This window comes from Euleptes europaea, chromosome 3 (genome assembly GCF_029931775.1).
Source record: "Euleptes europaea isolate rEulEur1 chromosome 3, rEulEur1.hap1, whole genome shotgun sequence".
Classification (NCBI taxonomy): domain Eukaryota; kingdom Metazoa; phylum Chordata; class Lepidosauria; order Squamata; family Sphaerodactylidae; genus Euleptes; species Euleptes europaea.
Window position 1 is genome coordinate 75,749,161 of NC_079314.1, and position 22,300 is coordinate 75,771,460.

Below are 22,300 nucleotides of genomic sequence, written 5' to 3' on the forward strand. Positions count from 1 at the left end.
CCAGATCCTCTCCAACTCTGTAACCACTGTAACTAACACAACAGAACACTGTATTTGTTGTGTAATTTTGCTGAGTCAAATGTTCAGTATTTTTTCAGTACCAACTGTAAATTTTTGTGAACTTCGTTTGTGTAGGTACACACATGATGCATATTTTGATATATTTTGTGCATTTTGATTCATATTATAATTTGTAATTCTGTTGCACTTCTGTAATAATAACACATATCCCCATACCTGTATTCAACATGTACCGCTGGCAACACCAAAAAGAACGTACATGTAGTTCTGTTCCACACTATAGACAAATCAAATCAGAACAGAATATTCCTGGGAGCATTCTTATCAGGGAGGAATTCGGAAACATCTTTGACCCAGGCAGAAAGATCACTCATAAAAGTGATCTTATGACTAGAAGCAATAGCTCATGAAGTAGTTGTAAGAGCTGACCTTGATAACAATAAAAACTGTAACAAGCTGGTACAACAGTTCATGCCAACTTAATCAGGACTAAGACTACAGTAGTTTATTTCTGATTGTAGATTTGGGGATGGGAAGTGTTTGCTGCAAAATAAAATACTGTATAGCCATTCTGTGGGTTATTCTTTTTTTTAAAAAATGCTCCCACTCTAGAAATAAAAAAAACAAGAGCAAAAAAGTCTCACTAAACAGAAGAGAGAAGATGCTGAGGTTACGTGCTGGGGTTACTCTTTGATGATATCAGCACTAACTAGTAGTTAGATATGATATTCATGCAACCACAGTCCAGATGGCTTACCAGGTAACAATGATAAAGCTAGTTGGTAGGTTAATTGAGACTTATACCAGTAGCAAGGGAGCAAGGAAACATTTGGACCCCTTACCCACTGCACAGTCCATATGTATTAAAACAGTAATCTGGAATCTCACTGTCTAGCTTGCTGGTGTGATAAAGTTACATGTGACTGAGCCAAAACACGTACGATCAAAGTGCACATGGTACACATGGTCAATACATGAGTAAAGGGTTATTCATGACTTACATTATCCATTGATCAGGTCTTAATTAGGCTAGAAGATGGGAGTGTCAGTCAGTATAGTTGGTGCCCAACTGCATGGGCTAACTGCTGACATGCACATGTGCATAAATGGGAGAATTGGGGCATATATCCAGAAATCCACTAGCAGGATGTCACTTTAGAAAGCACTGTTCTTTCCTTTTATTTGACCTTTTTCTATGAAGATTAAGGACTTGAGCAGACATTTCTGGAAAGATTTTTTTTGTATTTTCCTTTGGTATTCATTTGCTTAATTTGGACTGTCACAAGACTGTATCACTTAAGAGTTCCTTATCAAAATTCTGACGCGGGTGCCAGCGGAGTGACTCCCATGCTTCTCTTGCATTCTGCTTTCCAGCCACATACACTAGCTGACTGTCATCAACTGACAGAATTATATTAGCAAGAGCCTTTCTGTCCCGGTCTCTTTCAACTGCGGTAACAGGTGCTTGCTCTAAGGCCCCCCACTGGGCCTCCCGCTTGAGATATTGCTCTAGCTTCACTGACCACACGTGGTAATTCTCCGAGGTGAGCTTCTCAACGGGAATCAAAGACTGTGCCATAACTCACACAGTCTCTTGCTGCTTTCTGTAGCTTCTGGACTCCTGGACGCTGCTGTGCTACCACCACACTTAACATGCACGGCGTAGCAGATCTGGGCCCATAACCCTGACACAGGTGCCAGTGGATTACGCAGTTGGTCCAGGAAAACACCACCAGAACGCCTGGCTACTAGAAAAGCAGTGCTAGTTTATTTTACAGTGCATATAATACAACTCCTTATACACTCCTCCACTTATAGCATTCCCACACATGGGCTTGATTCCCATGTGATTATAAACACAAAGCCATCTCAGGCACCAATCACAGTAGTTGCTTAGTCATGCACCTGTTGCTACTGCATTGCATCAGCCTGCTGGCCATAACCAGTTCTGGTCAGCTCCCTCTAGCTCTCCAGGGAGTTTCCAGACCTGTGACATCATTCCAGATGATCTAGATCTAAATGCAACCTGTCAAACTACTCTGACAGCCTTGCAACTCCAACAAATTCACCCTCCTCTAAAAATCCCACTATTTTATGGAAGTGCAACAAGTTTTTGAATCAGAAAGGTCTTCCTAAAAATAAATGTATATTCCACTACAAAAAGCTATGCAGAGTAGATGCATATCTAGTCTGCCAACTCCTTGCAGAAGCTTTTTCCATAGGGTCCAATCTATAGTTATGGTGCGAATGAATGACTGTTTTTTTTCCCCTGTGGAAAATGGTGTGGATCAAGATCTTCTTGATGTTTTTACTGTGTTCTCTTGTTACAACAAGTCTTAAACAGTTGCTTTCCTGAATCAGTAAGGTTCCACTGAAAGAATTTTATAAAATTCTGCTTTAGAATTTAAGCTCTGCAGAACAAGAGCTCTGTTGCTTTCTTTAGATCAGCAACACTGTACATTGATGGTACTATATAAATAATTAGCACCAGATGGTAGCATTTTCTTGTGATACACTGTACTTTTATTTTCAGTTACATGACAGATGGAGGGCTCAACCTGTATACAAGAAGCTTGAATCGAATACCAGATGTAGCTGCCTCCCGAGATGTCATTCAAAGAGGTGTTCATGATGTCACTGTGGACGCAGACAGGTAACACAGGTTTTTTTTCCCCCTACTTAAATGTAAAGAACATGATATAAGTGACTTTAGGGTCCTGATGAATTGCCCAATCTGTGGATAATGGATAAAGAAATGAGAATCCAAGTTATAACTTAGAATATACAGGGTCCATTTATTCCTGAATGGTACTGGCTTGATCATAACCTATGCAAAGACGTGGTGGCCAAGATAATCTCTTGTATATACCTCCATAGGGCTATAAACTATGGACTGGTAATTGGAGAAGTATGATTATTCCTAGGGGCAAGGTGGCTCTTTAAGGTACTGGCACCTTAAGTTACCAGTGGACCAGTGCCCTGGGTATCTCTGATCTGGCCAGTGGGGATGATGACACTCAGTTCATCATGCTCCCTGGTTATACTGGCCATTGATAGATTACTAATTTTCAGGCTTTACAACTTTAGGATCGTACTTTAGAAGACAGATTTGAGTAGCAGAAAGGGAATTAACTGCAAACTCAACAATGCGACAACCAACTGGTAACATCAGAGAAATCTAAAACAGTTTATGTGAAATGTGATATCATTTTTTAAAGATTACAGGGTTATTCTCCTCTTGTTTTAAAAATTATCACCCTTGACACTGAAAGCACTGACATTTTGCAGAGTATAAGTCCTTCGAATGTATCTCTGCACTTGGTAAATGTTATCTGTCTGCAGTGACTTTATTGCTGTCCATCTGTTTCTCAATACTTTGATAATTCCTTCCCTCTTCTCAGGAGTCCTTGGCAGCTAGAAGGAATACTATAGTCTACTTGTATACATAGTAGCTGCTTGCTTTAACCTCTTCATGTTCTGTGATGGGTATGAGTCCGGTGGATGTATTTTAGTAAAGAACCAAGGGGTGGATCAGCAAAGAATAAATTAAGAATACTAAAATTAATGATGTTAGAAATAAATGTGTATAGCAAGTCTTTTGTGTAGCATGTTTAGAGGAGCTGGAGGTGCATGTAATTTTTTTAAACTACATCTGCAAATCAGCAGTTTGATAGGGAAAAGGAAGCAGGAGGCCCTGAATCCAGCCATCCACTGCCCCTCTTAAACAACCAACAGTTAGAATTTTAAATAGGGCTCAGCGCATGGACTTCGCACATGGCTGTTGCTCAGTTGGCGTATTGCAAATTTAAAGCTGGGATTAATTGTGATGTTCTCAAATCTGCTTTACCCCACCATGGCTTTGTTTTTAGATATTCCCCACATTTGTGGGCTATGACATTTAAATAGCAGTCTGGACTTCAGCGTACATACCATGATAGCAAAAAAAAAAAAAAAAAAAACCCTCAGAAAAACATTATTAAAGACTTTAGAGCTTTAAATCAGCCTAGCTTTAAAATTGTTTTTATTGGTATTGCTTTCTTTACCAGTTCTAAACTGTCATAACTTTTCTTAACATCTGCTAGTTTTAACATCTTCCCCACAATAAATCTGGACTCCATTTTGCATCTGTTTCTGCTTTGCTGGAAACATAATTCCAGATAGGCTTATTCTTAATAATTCATACTTGAGGGATTCATTCCTGGCTTAAATAAACATAATTGTAAAACAATATTAAATAAAAATATATTGTGTATGTGTGTGATTTTTGGCTTCATTTATCCAGCAAAATTAGGACAAATTATCTCAGGTTATAGAAAGTTGACGTTTTGAGAAAAAGACATTCATTAACACAGTATTTTTATACAGGTATACTAGAAACTAATTGGATTCTTTGTAGCAATATGTTTTGTTTAGCAACTGGAGTTTCTGTCTAGCTGGTCATTGACCATATTAATAAATTTGAATTTTGAAAAGGAAAAAAACACTGGAGTTTCTGTTAGATTCATAAAAAACCAGTTCTTTCCATTTCTTTTAAGATTTCCACCTTTATCATCTCGACTTGGGGAAAAAAGGAAATATTGGTTGGTGATTCTCAGGTTGTAAGATAGGAATATTTGACATCAGGAGGGATGTAGCAATCCAGGGGAGGAGCTGATCCTTAGATGAGCAGTTGTAGTACTCAGGGGCAGATTTTTCTGCAGTGGTCACTTGGCTTGGGCTCAGCTGACAACCACCTGAGAATAGGCAACCTTTGAGGCTATAACTGTTGTCATCACTCCAGGTTGGGTCCAAGCCAATTTGCCTCCTCTGTGCTGTGCATACCACTGGGGATCGGATTAGTTCAATTTGCTCCTGGCCTCTAGCAGCCTTCCATGGAAATGACCCACTTGGAATTTCCCCAGAATCGAAAGAACCAGTCTGTCCCAAGTTGTTTGGATGCCTTGTGACAGAGGAAATAAAATGATCATCATTGGGTTGGTAGGGATGACTGGCCCCAATATATTGCTTTAATAATATTTCTCTCTGCATGGTTTTAAGATATTTTTTGAAGATGTCCTGTTTTGTTCCTAAGTTTACATTTACATTACTTACATTTAAGATATCAATCTTTTAAAAAAGTACTAAAACATGCTTGAATTAAACGAGTATTTGCTCAAAACCATTTTTTTTAAAGCTTATCCCCCCTCCCCCAGCTTTTTAAGATGGCCAATGGGCACAGTTGTTCTGAGCCTCACACATGGAGGAGGGTGCATTGCAATTAATACGTTAATATTATCAATACTGCAGCCAAGATGATAGAATACAGATTACTTTTTGATGATCTTTATGTCCTGTGCAGTATTGCGGATTTAGTTCATTACAATTGGGGGATTCATGAGGTCTTGTGGAGGAATCTCATCTGCCCAGCTGATCTGCCTAATATTTAATTTGTTTCCCAAGAAGAAAAAAACTTAATGACAGAGGGTTTAGTAAGGAAGAAGGGGGCCTCAAATAAACATTCAGGAGTACCATTGCTTCTCAAAATCTTAAAAATGGCCTCCTTCCCCAGTGTGTAATCTATCACCTTGCTAATGTCTGTATTGGAATAGGACAGCAGGACAGTAAGAGAATGTGTGCAGAGAAAACCAGCTCAGATTATAGAGAAGAACTAGTGTGAGTTAACAGCCCAGTTAGCTAGCAATGTGAAGAAGACTTTGACTGGATCCTCGATGAAATGTAAATGGAAAAAAAGAACAAAGTGGAAGGCATTCAACTAAATGCATTTAGTTGTCTAATTGAATTTCCATAAAGAAATATGAAGGAGTTCCTTCATGCAGTGTATTACAAAGAAACTACTAGTTTCTGCAACTTTCTCCATCTTTCTGGATGTCCATTTAAAGAAAAGAGTGTTCATCACTTTTTATAACTACCGAACAACAAATCAAACATGTATTTATTTGCTTCATTTATTTCCTGTCTTTTTTGGTGAAATTCAAATTGGATTACATTGTACAGAAAGGCAGGTATTTTCTGAAAGGGTATCCCCAAAATATGAAGTTGTTATATACAAAAGTATTTTAACAGGAAGAACATTTGATTTCAAAATGTAATAAATAGCTAAAAGACTTTGACTCAATGAAATATCACCAGCAGAGATGCTTCCAGGTTTGCTACAGATAATTTGCCTTCAGCAGACCTTCTGCCATGAAATGTGTTAAGGACTTAAGCATTCTGTCTGCATCCTTGATTTCCACTTCACTTCTGTGTTTGCTTTTAAATGGTCATAAATTATTTGCTTGGAGGCTAGGTTTTAATTTCCTTTTAATTTCAATTATCCTCTTTGAAGGAAGATTTAGGAGAATTAGTTTTGTTTGTGGCCCATTTATTTCAAGAAGTATCGATATGTGTGCAGCAGGCTGCCTTAGAGATGCCTCTCGCTGGATACACCTGCAGCGTAAGCATTTTTTCTGGTCTTTCATTACTCGGGGAAGAAAGCAGATCCATAGTCTGTCTCTAATTAGACATTAATATCGTAGAAAGATTGTGACCTCGTGCTAAATTACTTCAGGTTAAATTTTAGACAGGTTTTGTGCAGATTTGCTTTCTGTGACCTATATTTGATTTAAGAGTCAGGAAATGTACAATCCTCCTTAGGCTGACTAAGTCTGATTGATAGCTAGGAGATTTGGACGTACACAGCAACGGTTAGTAGAACTGTGGTTGCCACACTAAGAAGGTAAGTCGGTTTAGTTACCTATTTCATGTAATCTTTAATTTAAAATAACAATATGCTTTCCAAAGTTTTAGAGTCTTGGACATATTATAGATGGCTACAAATTGCTTTCTAGCCTGTGTATCTGGCTCAATATAATATCTGCATCATAGGAATCTCTTCTTCCAGACTGCTATCTGAGAAATCTCTGTGCTGAAGGAATTAGTTACAAAAACTAAGACTGGTACAGTCAAGAACAACAAAATCCACAAACTTACCTTCTTCGTATTTGTGTCTTGATACTTGTTCTCCTTCTCTGTCCTTTATATATTAGCAACCATCTGTTCCTGAATGCACTGGGTATCTTACTCACAGTGCTTCCAAGGCTCTGTAAAACTGTCACAAAACAGACTGCATAAGTATGTATATCAGTTGCTGTTAAGAGGGAAAGCAAATTTTAAAGGAAGCCTCTCACATTAATTTTGTTAATCAATAGGATTCAGTTCCTGGCTTCTGTTTGGAGATATTTGTGCACAAAGAAATTGAATGTTCTTGTTTGATGCAGTTTTAGGATCTGTACCTATGTTCTTCCCCACCATGGTTGGCTATTGCAATGTCATGTATGTACCAGCAAAATATACTGAGGTTTAGCAAGGCGGGGCCCTTAAGCCTTTCAGTTAGAACATACAGCTGTTCAGGCAGGTCCTCCATATGTAGGAGAGGTGCCATAGTTGAGTGGAAGATCTGCTTTGCTTGCAGAAAATCTCCTGTTAAAAGTCTCCGGTAGTGAAAGAAACTGTATCCAAGATGCTGTACAGCCACTGCTAGTCCAGACAATACTGACCCTTGGTCTGAGTCAATATAAGGCAGTTTGAAATAACATATAGGTTACTCCTATTCAGAATATATCGAATGCAAGAATTTTAGGAAATATTCTGGTGGGCCATCATGTGCTGAGAGAAGAGCAGCATCCGTCGTTAATAAACTTGTTGAAAACTGCATGAAGTTGTGAAATGTTTGTGAAACTTTACCGAATTGTAGCTTTTGGCAGTGATTGTAGAAACTCAAAGATTCATTACCATTAGTCAGTCTGATGACAAGTTTTTGGGGTGCATAGATCTGGAAGAAGTAATTTTAAAAAAAGGATGGCGAGCAGAGCAAGAGTAAACATGCAACCAAACACAGGAGTGAGCAAATCTCTCACAAGCCAAGGAATAAAAGCAGAAATCCTTAAAGATTAACAACATTTATTCTTGCAAGAGGTTTCATGAGTCAGAACTCACTTCAGAAGAAATGTTGTTAGTCCTTTAGGTGCCACTGGACTTTTGTTTTGCTTTTGTACAATACACTAACAGGGCTACCCTCTGAAATAAGGAAGACCATTTAATATTGGCATCATGGTACAATATTAGATCACTTTGCTAGACTAAAGCACCGCTCACGGGTGAAAGCATAGCTCACTCCTTATGGCTGCAAACAGAAGGCTGTTGTGTTAACCTCTGCCTTTGGAGAGCTCTCTTTCATTCATATATGTCACTTTCTGTTTCATAAATTTAAAGTATGTCACTCGTTTTGATCCATGGAGTAGAAAGTGGGCTTGCCTCTTCAGTTGGTTCCCATAACCAAGGCTATTGAGTCTTACCCTCTTGTTTTAGATCCCCCAAGCCAAATTTCTATTGCTTGCTATAACAGGACAGCACCATTTGTATCCTTTTGAAGACACAGATTCAATTGCATCTGAATCTAATTGCTAAAACATTAAACATTTTATTATTTCTTTGCCATATTTAAATAAAAACTTTAACATGATTGTTTATGCCAGATCAAAAGTGCGAAATTAATAGTGCATTGTACAAAGGCAGTTTTTGTAAATACTGATTGGCATTTAAGTGGATGCTAAGTGGATCAGTTCATGCATAAATAAAGTATTTTAGTAAAAGAAGAAAACATAGAATAGGTTGCTTTAATTGAATTTTCATAGGCAAAGCTGTTTGTTCTATTGGCATGATTATACAGTACATCTGTCTCCAAGTTGGCACACATTATAGCATGGGTGCTGTCCCCCAAGAGTCTGTAGGCATGTAATACTGCAACCTTGCTGAAACTAAGAAGACTTGGATCTTGTTAGTTTGTGGTTGGAAGACCACCCAGAAACTTTATGCATGCTACCTTGAATTCCATAACAGAAGAGGACAATATAAATAACATTAAAAACAAATGGCCTGGAGTGAAAGCAAAGACTAAATGGCCTGCTTGTTCTACATGACATGACACATGCAATATGGCCTGAAAAGTTAAAGTGGTGGGGGTTTGGTCACTTTAGAGCAATTAAACCTAGGAACATATTATCAGGTTGAAGCCAGAATATAAAATGGTTGGCTTCACTACAGCCTGATGAGTAGGTAAATTCATTAAAGCAAAAATTGCTTTATTGGATTTTAAAGGAATGTGTATCTTTGAAATAATGGTGCTGCCTTGGGAAGAATAATAATTGGTAGAGCAGGCGTTTTCTGTTCCTCGTGGTGCTTCATCTAGAAATATGCCTGAACAACCTTTGAACTCTTTGCTAATTATACTCATGTTTTGTAGGAAGATAGATATTATAGCTTACACAAAACATAAAATGTATGCTCAATAGGAATCTATCAGGGATGGGTGGAGATGGAAAAATTACGATGATGAAAGACTGTTAGGTCACTTTAGGGATTATTTACTAATTGTTGGCTTAATTGCAGTTAAATGCCATGAGAAGAAATCTGCTCTTAGCATGTATGAGGAAGCATTTAGATACAGCATTCACTGCCTATGAATGGCTTGCAGTGTTCAAATGCCAGGCATAGGAGAGAAACTAGCTGTCTCCATGGCACAATTCTTTGCTGTTTCAAGTACGGGAATCTAGAATGTATAGTACTTGCTGACTGGAGAGAAAGATGACAGCCATGGGTGAACTAAAGGCTCCAATCTTTCACTTACTGCAGACATTCCTGGGAAATGCAATATTGGCTTGTGCAGCATGAGCTCCTTTATGACACTTCCCTGGGACAGTTCCCGGAGAGGTTTTGGCTAATGTATCCCTTTTGCACACTGTTGAAGAACAGCTTAGAGACAGACAAAGAGGACAGATATGGAACATCTATGCTGATGCTTTTAATGTCATATGGATCTGTAAGTTCTGTACAGTGTATTCTTTGGACAAACAGCAGATACAAGGAAGTCAGCAGGATAAAACCAACTCCTGAAGAATTTCCTTGGAAGAATGTTTAAAAAGCAGATAAAACTATATGCCCAAGATTTATGGGTCCAGGTAAACCAATATTTTTGGCAGGTACAAGCAGGCAGATACATGTTTTTGGTCTACCCACACAAGGTACAATCCCCCCCCCATTAATTCCTAAGCAGCACAAAATGAATTCAAGTAAAGTAAGCATGTCACTATTATCCACATATTATAGATACTATAGTGGTTTGCCCAGGACAATCTTGTGAGTTCACACAGAATGTTACTTTTATACCAGGGTCTTCCTAAATCAGACACTTCCACTGCAGTAGACCAGCTTTCTAGATCACCAGGACCCCACAGTTTTAGGCAATAACTAAATGTATGTTCAAAGCTACAATACTGATTCAAATCAATTTTGAACCAAGAAAGCCCTGGTACCCCAGACTTACCCAGGCCAGGATTGCAGACTGGGGTTGGGGAGCGAGGGGGGAGGCCCGTCACCAGCCGATGCTGTTAGCCTGGTTCCCTGCGAGGTGGGAGCAAGGGGGAAGAACTGCAGCGGCTGTTGCCTGCAAAGAATGTCGGGGGGGGGGGGCAGAAGGACACATTGCTTGGGAGCATGTGGCTCTGGTCAGCCTGCCTCCCCACATAAGCATAATTTATCCAAAATTAGCAACCTTTGATTTGCTTATACATTTGAGAAATAAAACTTGAAGGAAGTCAGCAGGAGAAGATACAAACAGTATGATGCAGGTGATGTTTAGAAACCATTGCAAGGCCGATGAATCATGAACATGGCATTGGATGCTGTTCTTAAAATACCTAATAACTTGGTCTTAATAGGTGTGGAGGATGAATACAAAGATTAGAACGCATATTGCACCCCCATATTGCACCCAAAAGCTCTACTTGCAAACCTTGGCAGGTAAAAGTTTCTAACACTTAGCACTTCCCCAAGTTATCCTTTTAAACATTAAGTGACAGTATTTGTGACAGTTCTTCCTTTTCCTCATGGGCCCTTGCAGTTTAGGTTCTCTCTTGTCAAGAATTGTGTGGTCAGTTTAATGTGGTCATCTTCAATGTGGTGCCCACCAGGGTGATTTTGTTCTGCTCCAGAGATCCATTCCTAGTCTCTCTCTCTCTCTCTCTCTCTCTCTCTCTCTCTCTCTCTCCCCCCCCCCGGAATAGGAAGTGCTTCAGAAGAGGTCAGGAGTCATTGCAGGAAGCACCTGTTTAGAACCAGTCACCTTAGACTGGGAGGGGCTGAGCCTCTGCTTGGCATGCAGAAGGTCTCTGGTTCAGTCCCTGGCATCTCCAGTTAAAGGGACCAGGCAAGTAGGTTATGTGAAAGATCTCTGCCTGAGACCCTGGAGAGCTGCTGCCAGTCTGAGTAGACAATACTGACTTTGATGGACACGGGTCCTATTCAGTATAAGGCAGCTTCATGCGTTCATGTGTTCAAGTGTCCTCCTGGCTGGTTTTTGGAGCGCAGGAGGAAGGCGATAAGACCTGAGCCTAGAGTGACAGGAAGGGTGGTGGTATGATTATCTATATATACAAAAGACCACTCATGCCATAATATGACAATTGTCCATAAGGATGATATATGGACCATGGTATATAAATGTGTGTGAAATGCTCACCATAGAAGCAGATAAACAAAATTAATTGGAAGAAGGAAGCATGTGAAGCAAAATGCAACCATTTGTTTGAGCAGCATGTTACCACGTATAAGAATTGTCTTTCAACAAAGGTGCATACAGAGAATTTTAAGTAGACTTGAGAAACTGTTAAGATATTGATTTTTAAAATAGAGCTCCAAATTGCCCTGTCATTAAAAATATACACACACACAAAACAAGCATCACGTTTCACCTCTTATGAAATCTCAACCCATTTGTAGTTACAGCAGTCACAGCATGAAATGATGTACTGCTATCAAGCGCAGTATCTCACAGCAATGGATTGCTGTCAGCAATTTTTTTGAAAAGGCTTCATTTTAGGAAAACTGCAGTTTGCTTGGAAGAAAACCACTTAAAGAGAATTCAGGATTCTTAATGGCTGAGAATGTCTCCCCCTCCTTCTTTTAAAGGTAGTATTCTTGCACTACACAAAAAGACTAGGCTTTGTATATAGTATATAAGCTGAATCTTTTTTGGTGGCAAAACAATCTCGGAATTGATGCTGGCTTCATACTGCTTATGAGTGAAAACATCTATTTCCTTCTTGTGTTGAACATCTTTGTTCAAAGTGATTAAAGAGTCAATTTGAAATTAATGATAAATCAATTCTGTCAGGAAAAAACTTTTCTTGGAAAGAAAGTATTGGAATTAATGTGAAATCATAAGATAAATATATTCACACTTGTGAAATATACACTTAAAAAATAAGAAAACTCTCGTGTGATATTCCAGGAGCAAATTTTCAATGGTAGAGAACCAATCACTTCTACTGATTTGAGTCATGCTCCACCCCTTGCTTCTTGGAAGGTTTTTGTTAACAGCTACCTCAGTGGGACTGGTTGATAAATGTATCTGTCAGCAAGATGGCACAGTCTTCATTTAGGGATTGTTGCACTTCAGTTTTTCTGTCAATCATTTTGTGTATGCTTGAACATGAAAATAATGAGCTCAACCATGCCAATGGGATGGCTTGCAAAACTTGTGGTCTCTTAGTAGGCTCTGAGACATTCATATTGGGATAATTGTAGGCAGTTGGTGCTATACACGCATATATGGGGAGCTTTGGATCCTGGCAGGGCTATATGACCATACAGACAGTGTGTATTAGATATAGCCCTCAGTGCATAGTTACTGAAAAGCAAATGATCCAGTATGGATCAATGCTGATTTAATAGAGACATATTTAACTAAATGGGTCCTTAGAGGTCTATTTTTGTCCAATTAAATCTGTCTGCATTGCATTATATTATTTGTTAATGCTGTATTTTTTATTAACTAACTTATCCTAGCTAGTTTTTTCATTGGTACGATATATTTATTAAATTCCTTCATTATTGTATGTGAAGTGCCATCTAATCACAGCTGACTTATGGGAACACAGTAGGGTTTTCAAGGCAAAAGACTAACAGGGGTGGTTTGCCATTGCCTTCCTCTGTATAGTGACCCTGGTAATCCTTGGTGGTCACCTATCCAAGTACTAGCCAGGACCTACCCTGCTATCTTCTGAGAACGGAGAGCACCCAGAGTGGAAGGATGGTCATTCTAGTCCCAGAACACTGCTACTCCATTGAGGAGGCTTGTTGGGGGATCAGTTGGTGGTGCTGCATGCCCCCACATCTGAACCCACCCCAGTGGCTCCCTCTCCTGATCTGCTGCTGGCAGGGATGGGCAGGGGCATGGCCCAGGGTGCTCTCAGCAGTGTGGCTGGGCTGCCAGGAGGAGCCCCCACAGGTGAGTAGCAGAGACCCCTGGCTGGGTGCACTCCTGGTGATCAGATGTAATCCCAGGAAATCTTCAGTTACCACCTGGAGGTTGGCAACTGTATGGCATTAGGATGTCTGGTATGATTGTTCCTTTAAACTGTGAAATATTATTTACCCAGGACTGTTGGGGGTCGAGATGAGTAGAATTAAACCAGGGTTTTTGTTCCCAGACACTAGTTTTCTCTATCAGTGATATCAGTATCTTTTGCTTTCTTAGCCAGGTAGATTTTTAGAACAAGGCTGTCAGTGTAGTAATTTATTCCCTGACATATGTGGCCCATGTACATGCATTTATTTATTTAGGTTTTTCTTGTGGGCTTTATTCTACTTTGTTGACTTTCTGTGTTGTTTCCAAATAATAGTTCTGTATGTTGGCTGTTTCATATTTAAACTCAGGCTGACATTTATGGGAAATTAGAGCAGCCTTGGCAGGTGAAGCAAAATCATTGACTAGTGCCCCAGCAATTATTTATTTTAAAAGATCTTGTTATATCACTGTTTCTCTTAGCTTACAAAAACCAAAACCAAAATCGCTCATGGCTTGAAATTGTAGTTTTTAATGCTTGCTTGAATAGGGCTCACTTTTGTGAATGGAAAATCTCACATCGTACTATGTCAACCACTTATAAATGGGATATGCAGTTCAGTTCTTATCTCTAACAATACTTTGGGTCAGCCTCCTCTGAATTTTCTTTGCTGCTAGAGCAGAGAGAGCAACTGTGAGATGGCTGGCTCCGTGTCTGTGAGGAGAAATAGAACTTTCTCTTTCACTGCACAATGATCTAACTTGGCCAAGATTGTCCCTAAGAATTTTTGCCTTGGCACGTGATATAGTGGGCAAACCAACATGTAATGGCATAGGTCTTCCAGTTCTGAGCCTCCACAAATGCATGCATGCTGGGCAACTGGACGTTGGGAATAGCGTACTTCCAACATAGCCATTTGCATTGTTTGAAAATGGATTAATGTATAGGCTGAACGTAATTTGAAGAATATAATCATAGACAGGTAGTGTGCTCTAGAATTATCTACTTTTATTAATTTATATTAAGGTGAAAATTAGGAACCTGGTATAACTAACCTGTCAAATACTACATTGATCCTATAGATCTGGGCCCTGCAGTTGAAGTCATCCTGGGAAACCCCTTGAACAACATCTGGCAAACCATATAACTGATGGATTTTATTGTAGTTAGATGTCCAAATGTGATCTTTTAAGCTTAATGAGGATGTAAGGGCTATTTGACTGTGACATGTGTCACCCCATTGATCACCAGGGTTGATTTGGCAGATCTGGCTGGCTAGGCGGATGTCCCCTACCTCCCTCATGGCTCCATGTGTGTCCCTCTGGAAGCTGTGCACTCTGTGGAACAGGATGACCATCTCAGATAGAAGGAGTGTACCGTTCTTCGGTCAAGGGTATACAATAGCTGCGTCCCCCTGCTAGAACCTCCAAACAAGCTCAAGGTCTCCCACTGGTTGTGGTACACTGCATCCTTTGCTGCCAAAATCAGAGGGCTTAGATATTGTTTTTTATCAGCTATTGTCTAGCAAAGATCCAGACTTGGGGACATGAAGAGCGATGATTTTCTTTTTATGAAAGATATCCTCAGGTAGAAACCTCACCATTAGGTGTCCTTGAAAGGCCTGTTCCATCTATCAAAAATCCAGACTTATCAAACTTTTATATATATATACAGGTCTTTCTAATATCCCATCAATCAATTCTAAAAAGTATAGTTTATAATTGAGCAGTAGCAATAGTAGTACTCCATTTCTATATCTTGACATAATGGTAAATAATTGAATTACAAAAAGCCATGAGACCTGGCTTGCATTTAAAAATGCTCAATCAAGATTTGTGAAAAATGTCACAGCAGTTTCCATTTGTAATAGCAGTAGAGTTTCAAAAAGTTTATGTTTATGTCCAGAAAGCAATCTCAAATCTATTTTGGAAAAGCAAAAGTAACTTAATCTCTGTTGGCCAGTTATGTCCAGGTGAATACCTATTTGTAGAGAGGAGATGTCTTCAGAGGAGTACCTGAAAAAACTAGAGAGCATAAAATGCTGAAGTCACTTGAGAATATCCTGAGGGTCTTCTCAGGGGAATAAATTATAACTTTATGGAGAAGAAACTAGCATCATTTATTCAGAATAAACTAGCATATGCAGTGCCTGGCAACCAGTGGGAGGGTGGTAGTGGGGAGAAAAAAAGAAAAAAGAAAAACAAGCCCTTGTCTACTTTGAGGAAGTTCTTATCTGGCCATTCCTAGAATTACTCTTTATCACTTGCATGTAGCTCTAGGAATTGCCAGAAACCCTATGGTAAGAACTTCCTGTAAGTACATGGGCTCTTGTTTTTCTTTTTAATTTTATTCCAGGACCTGGTAGCAGGGCATTTCCTGCCCACACCAGGGGCTTGGAACCCTAAACTAGCATGAAACAAACAAACAAAAAACAGGCCCACCAGAGGCTCATATAGCAGCTTGTCTAGATCCAACTAGGGTTGCCAGGTCGCCCTTCACCACCGGTGGGTTTTTTTGGGGGACGGAGCCTGAGGAGAGCGGGGTTTGGTGAGGGGAGGGACTTAAATTCCATAGAGTCCAATTGCCAAAGTGATCATTTTCTCCAGGTGAGATCAGCTGGAGCTCAGTTGTAATAGCAGGAGATCTCCAGCTAGTACTTGGATGTTGGAAGAAAATAGGCTCTGTGCTGTATAATATTGTAAGAAAAAAAAAACAGCACACAAATAACAATGCAATATAAATATATTATAAGTGCAGTAGTGAAAAGTGAGTAAATAAGGAACAAATAATACACACAAATATACAACAAAGTACAGAAGGACCTTTCAACCAAGGTAAGTAATATATTAAACAGTCTTATAATGCATAAATATTTTTCATTTCAGAGTATATGTTTCAAGTTAAGTAATATTTATAATAATCAATAAAGATAGACTGGGAACAAAGTCCACAGCAAGAACAGCCGGAGAAGAATGGACGTGTTGTCTAGATCGGTGTCCACGTTTCACCAGAGGCTTCATCAGTTGATCATATTCTGTACACCACTGGTTCCCAACTTCTGGGTCACGATCCCCAAGGGGGTCGCGACGTGTTTTCTTGGGGGTCGCCGACAGAATCAATGGGCGGGCTGGCGGAAGGCGCCAGGGCCGTTCTGAAGGGCCAGAGTCAGCCCCGCCCAATTTATTCAATGGACGGGGCGGGGTGAGTGGCGCGCGGCAGGGAGCGTATATAAACCGCGCGCGTCGACAGCGGCTCCTGCAGTGCCGAAGTGTGGCTGGCTGGAGGGCGGGCTCTGAAGGGAGGGGGAAATGGAAGAGAAGCGGCTCGAGCACGACCTTTGCCGCTGCTGCTGCTATGGGGCGGCGGCCCTGAATTTGCAGCGGCCCCTGCTGACTCGGCCGAGTGCATGGCATCGCACCAGCCTCCCTGGGAGCAGAGAGGCGCTGGCAAGGCGGGCGAGGAGAGCGGTGCCCTGAGTCACCCCGCCGGCTTTATGCACGAATAAGAACCGGACAAAAAAAGAAAAATTCCAGAAGGGAGGAGGAGAAATGAGAGAAGCCGATCTGTCAGTTGGGGAGCGACAGGTGGAGAACTGAAGCGGCTGGGTAGCAGTAGAAGGCAGCTTCATGTGTGTTCCTCCCCTCTGACGTCCCAAACTACGAGTTCTACTGAATCAGACCCTTGGTCCATCAAAGTCAGTATTGCCTATTCAGACCGGCAGCGGCTCTCCAGGGTCTCAGGCAGAGGTCTTTTCACATCACCTACTTGCCCAGTCCCCAGGGCCAGTCTTCTTTGCGCCCTAGGCATGGCTAACTACTTGTGCCTGCCTCCAATTGCTAACCAATTTTCAAAAACAGATTTCTTGTAGAAAAAAATACAAGCCTGATGCATTCCTACAGAACTTTTTTATAAGGCGTTATAATTCATTCTATTCCATCGCACAGTTGTGGCACTTATCTTAAAATAAAAATATATAAGTTGTCAGCTGCATCTTTTCAAGAAACTAATCTGTTGAAAACGGTGCCCCTCAGGTCAGATCTGCGCCCCTCTGAGGTCTGCGCCCTACGCGGTCGCCTAGTTTACCTGGTAGCACCGGCCCTGCCTGGTCCCTTAAAGTTTAACTGGAGATGCTGGGGACTGAACCTGGGACCTCCTGCATGCTAAGCAGATGTCCCCCCCCCATGGCTTTATGCAAATGTGGTGGGGGTCACAGATTACTTGGCAATTGTAAAAGGGGGTCACAACTCGAAAAAGGTTGGGAACCACTGCTGTTTTTGAATCAGCATTTTGAATAAGATTTTGAATCTTATTCCACACAGTTGAGCATTGCCCATACATCTTATTCCACACACTGTTGAATCTTATTCCACACACTGTTGAGCATTGCTCATACATCTTGACATTGGTCTTACTGAAGATCCTGTCAGGCTGCTGGAAACTAGTGCCTAATATGGTTATGGCTTGTGTGCATTATTATTTCCTTTGAGGTGAGCTATTCTAATTATTGGTGGTATGTTTACTATTTACCAAGGTATATTACTTGTTAGGCAACGATGTTTGGAAGAATATTTTTTTATATTTTTTATTGTTTGAAAAAATGTGAAAAAATATTTTTATTGTGTACAGAATATGATCAGCTGATGAAGCCTCTGGTGAAACATGGACATCGATCTAGACAACACGTCCATTCTTCTCCGGCTGTTCTTGCTGTGGACTTCGTTCCCAGTCTGTCTTTATTGATTTTTATAAATATTACTTACCTTGAAACATATACTCTGAAACGAAAAATATTTATGCATTATAAGAATGTTTAATATATTACTTACCTTGGTTGAAAGGTCCTTCTTGTTAGTCTGTACTTTGTTGTATATTTGTGTTTATTGTTTGTTCCTTATTTATTCACTTTTCACTATTGCACTTATAATATATTTATATTGCATTGTTATTTGTGTGCTGTTTTTGTTTTCTTACAGTACTTGGAGGTTGGCAACCCTAGATTCAGTCTATATAAGTCACCTGGCATGTCTGAATATTACAGGAGAGAAGGACCAAGTAAATGGAAGAAGAGAGTAAGCAAAGTTTAGTGACTAAGAGTGGTGGACTCTAATCTGGAGAACCGGGTTTGATTCCCCACTCCTCCACTTGGAGCCTGCTTGGTGACCTTGGGGCAGTCACAGATCTCTCAGAACTCTCTTAACCTCACCTGCCTCACAAAGTGCCTGTTGTGGGGGGTGGGAAATATAACTCTTCTTGTTGAGGGGAGAGACAGAAAGGAGAAACTGGTATAAGCAGAAAGAGCAGATCAGTGGAAAGTAGTTCTCTGCATAGGAGAATGGAGACTGTAAAAAAGAAGATTAAGGATGGGGGTGGGGAGCCTGCCCAACTATGGTCAAGCCATAACTAATTTTCCAAAAGTGTGAGTGAGCTATTTACCAAAATTACCAGGAGCTGAGCCATTTTCTGACTAACAGCTCATTCCTGAGCCTTTCAGCGGCCAGGGATGGTGTGGCCAAGGCGCCACTGTGGCACCTCCAAAACAGTTCCCCGGCCACCAAAAGGCTTAAAAAAGCCTTTAAAAATCTTTTTTCCTGAAAATGGGGCATTTTCATCCATTGAAAACAGTGAGGCTGCGCCAGGAAAAAAAGTGGTGCAACAACACTGTTGCTGGAGGGGGCATTCCTGGTCTGAAAGGGGTCAGGAAGCTGCCTACTGGCAGCACTGCCCTCGGGAACACCCCTCAGGATGAGAGTGCAGGATTTGCGCTGTCGAGGCACCACCGGGAGGCCGATCTGGTGTCCCAGGGCTGCACTGCCGCGCCAGAACAGGGAGGCTGGCAAGAGCGCCCCAACGCCAATGTCCCTGCCTCTCTTGGAGGCGCAAGTGGCCTGGGTGCTGGTGCAAGCAGCCCAGATGCCAGCGCAGCCACATGTGCACCTCCTGAGCTCTTTCCTCCACAGAGCTCAAGAATGGGCCGTAAAGAAGGAAAAGTCTACTGGCTATTGGGATTTTTCTTTTCTTCTCCTTTTTTTTTGGGTTGGGAGGGGAATTTGTTTCTCACTTGAGGGTGTGAAATCTAACACCCATTAAAGGCTTCAACAGCAATGACTAAGTCAGTCTCTTGACGAGAGGCCATTTAAAAAGCTTGCATTTAACCACAACAGTTCTTTGGTTTCTAAGGTGCCATGGGACTCAAACCCAGTTCTGTTTTCATTCTTGCAGTTACACGGATCAAATAATTACGAATTCACTCTCAAATTAGCTCTTTTCAGTTACGGTGGTCACACATACTGGAAGCCTGTCACGTATATTGGAAGCGGACACTATGTATGATCCTCCCCAATGCATATAAATAAAGTGTATAATTGAATAAATAAATGCATACATACATACAATAGCTGTTTTGTACGAAAGCACATATATTCAGCCTCATTTTCCAGGGTTCTGGTGTGCATGATCAAGAGCTAAAATATATTCCTTTTCACACAAAATGCCAATGGTCAGTCTCAGGAGGATCAGATGTGCCATGTTCTCCCTATGAGTGGGGTTGAGGGTTGTCCAGAATTGTTGTAGAAGTAGCCCCACTTGATTGGTACTTACGTTACGTAAGCCACATTGGAGACTTTTCTGTTAAAAGGCAGGATAGAAATAAAAAAAATCAATATAGAGAAAGAGATTTCGTAGCCTCACGAATAAATAGAAAACTCACACATATGGAATATTAAAATGCATATATCTATTAAACGTTGCGATTATGTATGCGCATGTGGGGTGAATTGAGAGGAGTGCAAAATAAAACTGAGGTGGATTATCTAAAAGTGGAAGCATATGTATTGCATGTGATCAAGCTTGTTTGCTGGAGGCTTCTGTAATGATTCCAACATGCAAAATGACTGAGCATCTGGAAACAGTTGCAGCCCCAAGTAGTCCAGGTGATCTGGAAGCAGGCAGTGTCAAAACACACCTCTGCTTCAGCAGTGCTGTCACCTCATGTTTCCCCTGAAATCCCAGCATAGTTGTCGTTGATGTTTTTTAAATAACATGGAGGGAACTTTTCCTCCAGTAAACCTGTCATCTGTGTCCTAAACTAGACAGAGGTCACTAAGGAATGCTTTTGATGTTGCTGGGATGTATTGCTTGGAAGCACAAGATTGTCTCATGGCTATTTATCTTCATCTCTTTATGTGTTTATGTGTGTAGGGCAAGAGGGAGAGAGAGAGGGTCTAACCTCTAGCTGCAAATATCCAATAAAATTATGTTTGTGCCCTCCATAAATGTATGTCTTGATAGTGATGCCTGATGCAAACTGGAAACATTTGTTCCCCACTGAAATTCTGGGGGGTGGGGAATTTCAGAAGATTCTGTAATGAAATCATGTCAATAATTGTTGACATGATTAGACTTGGAACAGTGATCTACAGCATAATGCCCATTGATGTCTTCCCGGTACCCATTTGCTTATTCCCTAAAACACCTCTTTCCCAAAGCAAACAGCCAATCCTGGCTTATTCCACCTTACTGGAGCAGAAGATGTTTCAGAAGATCCCAGGAAGCATAATTTCTGGGTCTGCATGGAATGTGCTTTTGAAAACAGCTGCCTCTGTCATAAGAGGATGCTTGGCTTGAGACCACCCAATGTTTTATAATTGCTCCCCATGGCAGCAATTTTTGTAATGGTGGCCACTACATTACCCATTCTCAAAATTCCAGAAGTCACTGGGTAACAAATTTGGGAATCCCCAGCATGGAAAGAAATAGAGTAACACAATTCTTGCCCACTGGGTAAGTGTTAAAACTACTTCGGAAGCAGATGACCACTGTAGCTACATTGAAAGATGGTGCCTGCAGAGAGCCAGTATTAGAACATCTTTCTCTTCTTGTCATAATTATGCCTTTGGTGGTGGTGGCAATGGTGTGATTTTTAGTGCACAGCAGTCCCACATGCTTACAGACATAGAAACATAGAGCTGGAAGGGACCTCAAGGGTCATCTAGTCCAACCCTCTGCACAACAGAGGAAATTCACAACTACTTCCCCCCCCACTCCCCCAGTGACCCCTGCTCTATATCCAGAGGAAGGCAAATAACCTCCAGGATCCCTGGCCAATCTGGTCTGAAGGAAAATCCCTTCCTGACCCCAAAGTGGTGATCAGCATTACCCTGGGCAGGTAAGAAAGGGCCACAAGAGCCCTCATGAGAGAGCTCACAGAATAGTAGACACCACACAGTAAGCCACCACCCTCATGTACTTGCTGTTCCTGCGTATAAAGGCATTTCTTAAAGTGTACTGTAGAGACTATGGTTTATCTGTCAGGGTGAAGGCTCTGCCTTTAACTGCTGTTGCTACCTTTTTGGCCCACAGTAAGGTATTCAAAGGTGTTCAGGCTAGCCTGATCTCATCAAAGCTCAGAACCTGGTCAATCCTGGCTAGTACTTGGATGGGAGATCACCAAGGAATACCAGGATTGCTATGCAGAGGAAGGCAATGACAAACCATCTCTGTTAGTCTCTTGCCTTGAAAACCCTACTGGGTTGCCATAAGGCAGCTGCAATTTGATGGTACCTTACACACTCAAGGTATTCAAAACCAGTGTGATGTTGTGATTACAGTGGGACTTAGATTTGGGAGACCCAAATTTGAATCTCCACTCTGCCATGGAAGCTTGCTGAGTGACCTTGGGCCAGTCACACACTTGTTGCCTAACTTCTGAAGCCAGGATCTAAAGTTGGTTTATTAACCACAGTTAGTCTAAAGTATGGTTTCACACAATGTCTAAATACAGACAACCCGGCTTAATCTTGGTTTAATCCTGCCTTATTCTTTGGCAATGCAAGGCCATCCCAGGAAGGAAGGCAATGAAACCAGTGTCTGTCAAGGCAAACCAGGGTTTAATTGTATGA

The 22,300-nt window shown here is 41.0% G+C and overlaps 1 protein-coding gene across 1 annotated transcript in view; it reads left to right on the forward strand.

The window, feature by feature from the left end:
• Positions 1-22,300, forward strand: part of NAV3 (neuron navigator 3) — a 406,649-nt gene that overhangs the window by 279,961 nt on the left and 104,388 nt on the right. Inside the window, exon 12 of the mRNA XM_056847749.1 lies at positions 2,555-2,674. Within this exon, the coding sequence (XP_056703727.1) occupies positions 2,555-2,674 (120 nt within the window). The remainder of the gene's footprint in view (positions 1-2,554; positions 2,675-22,300) is intronic.